The sequence below is a fragment of the Aphelocoma coerulescens genome, chromosome 4 (genome assembly GCF_041296385.1).
Source record: "Aphelocoma coerulescens isolate FSJ_1873_10779 chromosome 4, UR_Acoe_1.0, whole genome shotgun sequence".
In the NCBI taxonomy this organism is placed as follows: domain Eukaryota; kingdom Metazoa; phylum Chordata; class Aves; order Passeriformes; family Corvidae; genus Aphelocoma; species Aphelocoma coerulescens.
This window is the reverse complement of record NC_091017.1, coordinates 1,004,410-1,006,182: the sequence shown is the minus strand read 5'-3', so window position 1 is coordinate 1,006,182 and position 1,773 is coordinate 1,004,410. Positions and strand designations below refer to the sequence as shown.

Sequence of the window (1,773 nt, the reverse complement as noted above, 5' to 3'; positions counted from 1 at the left end):
CTTTATAAGAACTCATTGGCAAATAGTTTTTGGTAGGAAGGAGCTTGCACAAAGGTGGAGCAAACTGCAAGAATGTTGCTGAGAGGTGTCCAGCAAAGCATATGCTGTCTGACCAAATGGATTCAATCACTTTATCTCGGTCAATAAATCCATACATAGTATTAGGCAATAACAAATATGAGGAAAGGAAGTGAAACACGGAACATCTTATCTACAAACTCATCAAAACTAGAGAGTTGAGCTATTCTCATAGCATCTGTCTCCTGGTATCTTGTGGCAAACAGGTCACTTCATTCCGAGATGTTCCTTCCCTCAGAGCTTGTTGGGTGAACTGCAATAGGCAGAATTCAAATTGTAAAGCCAGCCAAGAAATTTTTCCATAAGTTTTCTTTAATACCCCAGATAACAAATCCCATAGGAGGTGCAGAAAGATGCCTGATGGTGATGGTGGACTGTACTGTGGCTAGATTTGCAATTCATCAGGCATTTGCTGTGGATACTCTCCCTGACAACCTTCTGGGTTGTCTCCTCCCCAACAAAGAAGCCACTTTCTGGACGCAGTTTTGGCGTAACTGATCAGATTTCCCTACAGGAATCAATAGCAGAATATGGCTCATTATTCTTGGTTTTAAGCCCCTCCAAAAGCTGGATTTAGCCCCAAGCGCTGGCAGCAGCTGGCCCGGCAGGTACCTGCGGAGTATCCTGGTGACCAGCAGCTTGACCCAGGGTGCGGTGGGATTCAGGCAGACCATCTGTCCCTGCTTCGTCGTGGCTCTGCGGGCGAGACAGGGAGGGGATGAGGCCGTGGCCGGGGCGGCGGGCAGGGATCGGGGACTGGGCCGGGCACTTACATGACCTCGGGCACGGCGCAGTGGGGCCCCTCCACGAGGAACTCCAGGCGGGCCAGGCGCCGCGGCGGGATCACCTCGGACACGGTCCGCACGCAGCGGCAGCGCAGCTCCCCGGCCGGCGGCGCGCCTGGCAGGCGGGAGGAGCCTTCTGAGCCTCGGCTCCGGAGTCCCCCGACACCCCCCGGCCCCCGCCGAGCCCCGGGCCCCCGCGCACCCCTGCCGAGGCCCGGCCGCGGACGGATGGGCAACCCCGGCTCGGCCGCTTACCCTGGCATAGAGCGGCGGCGCCCAGGAGGACGAGGAGGCGAAGGTGCAGGTTCATGTCTGGTGCTGGTGGCGGAGAGAGTGCGAGAGCCGGCGAGGTGGTCCCCTTTCCCTCCCGTGCTTTTATTCCCTGCCGGGACCTGCCGGGGAATTTCCCGGAGTGGAGCCGGGGGACAGTGCCCCGTTGGCCCCTTTCCACTGGCGGGTGTGGCGCTGAAGCAGCAGGGCAGACAGAAGAGCGGCTGCTCCCGGCACAGCGGCTCCTTCAGATCTGGGAGGGAGGGAAGCGTGGCACTGCACCGTCCCGTGAATCACCCAGGGTCTGCTGGGACCCCATTCTCTGAAAGGAGCTGAGGGTTTTTTGTGGGGGTTCTCCCTTAGCTTGCAGGGTGCAGGGTGCTGAGCCAAAGGAGAATTTGGGCTCTGGAGTTTGCCTTGCTGCCTAACCCTGTGCAACCACGCGCTCTTCTTCAGTGGGCACTGCTCCCCTGAGCAGCCCTTTCTTCACCTAGCTTTTGAAAACCACAAATCTTCTTTTCATGCAACTAGGAGACCCTCAGGTTTCCTTACCTACACTCCACTACTGAAAGCCTTCCAGTTCCACTCCTCTGCACACATAGGTCACTCTTTTTCTTCATTCCTGTCAAGGCATTTTGCG

At 56.9% G+C, this 1,773-nt stretch overlaps 1 protein-coding gene across 1 annotated transcript; it reads right to left on the bottom strand.

Moving 5' to 3' along the window:
- Positions 1–263: 263 nt before the first annotated feature.
- Positions 264–1,173, bottom strand: LOC138108901 (growth-regulated alpha protein-like). The gene is made up of 4 exons (XM_069012052.1): positions 1,119–1,173; positions 852–978; positions 691–774; positions 264–331 (listed from the first exon to the last, which is right to left on the bottom strand). The coding sequence occupies exons 1-4, from the start codon at positions 1,171–1,173 to the stop codon at positions 313–315; spliced, it is 285 nt and encodes a 94-aa protein (XP_068868153.1). The 3' UTR covers positions 264–312.
- Between the last annotated feature and the right edge of the window lie 600 nt (positions 1,174–1,773).

Coding starts and splice junctions, on each gene's coding strand:
- LOC138108901 (XM_069012052.1), bottom strand. CDS start 1,173: ATGAACCTGCACCTTCGCCTCCTCGTCCTCCTGGGCGCCGCCGCTCTA. Junction 979..1,118: donor CGCCGCCGCTCTATGCCAGG/GTAAGCGGCCGA, acceptor CCCGCCTGCCAG/GCGCGCCGCCGGCCGGGGAG. Junction 775..851: donor TGCGCCGTGCCCGAGGTCAT/GTAAGTGCCCGG, acceptor TCTCGCCCGCAG/AGCCACGACGAAGCAGGGAC.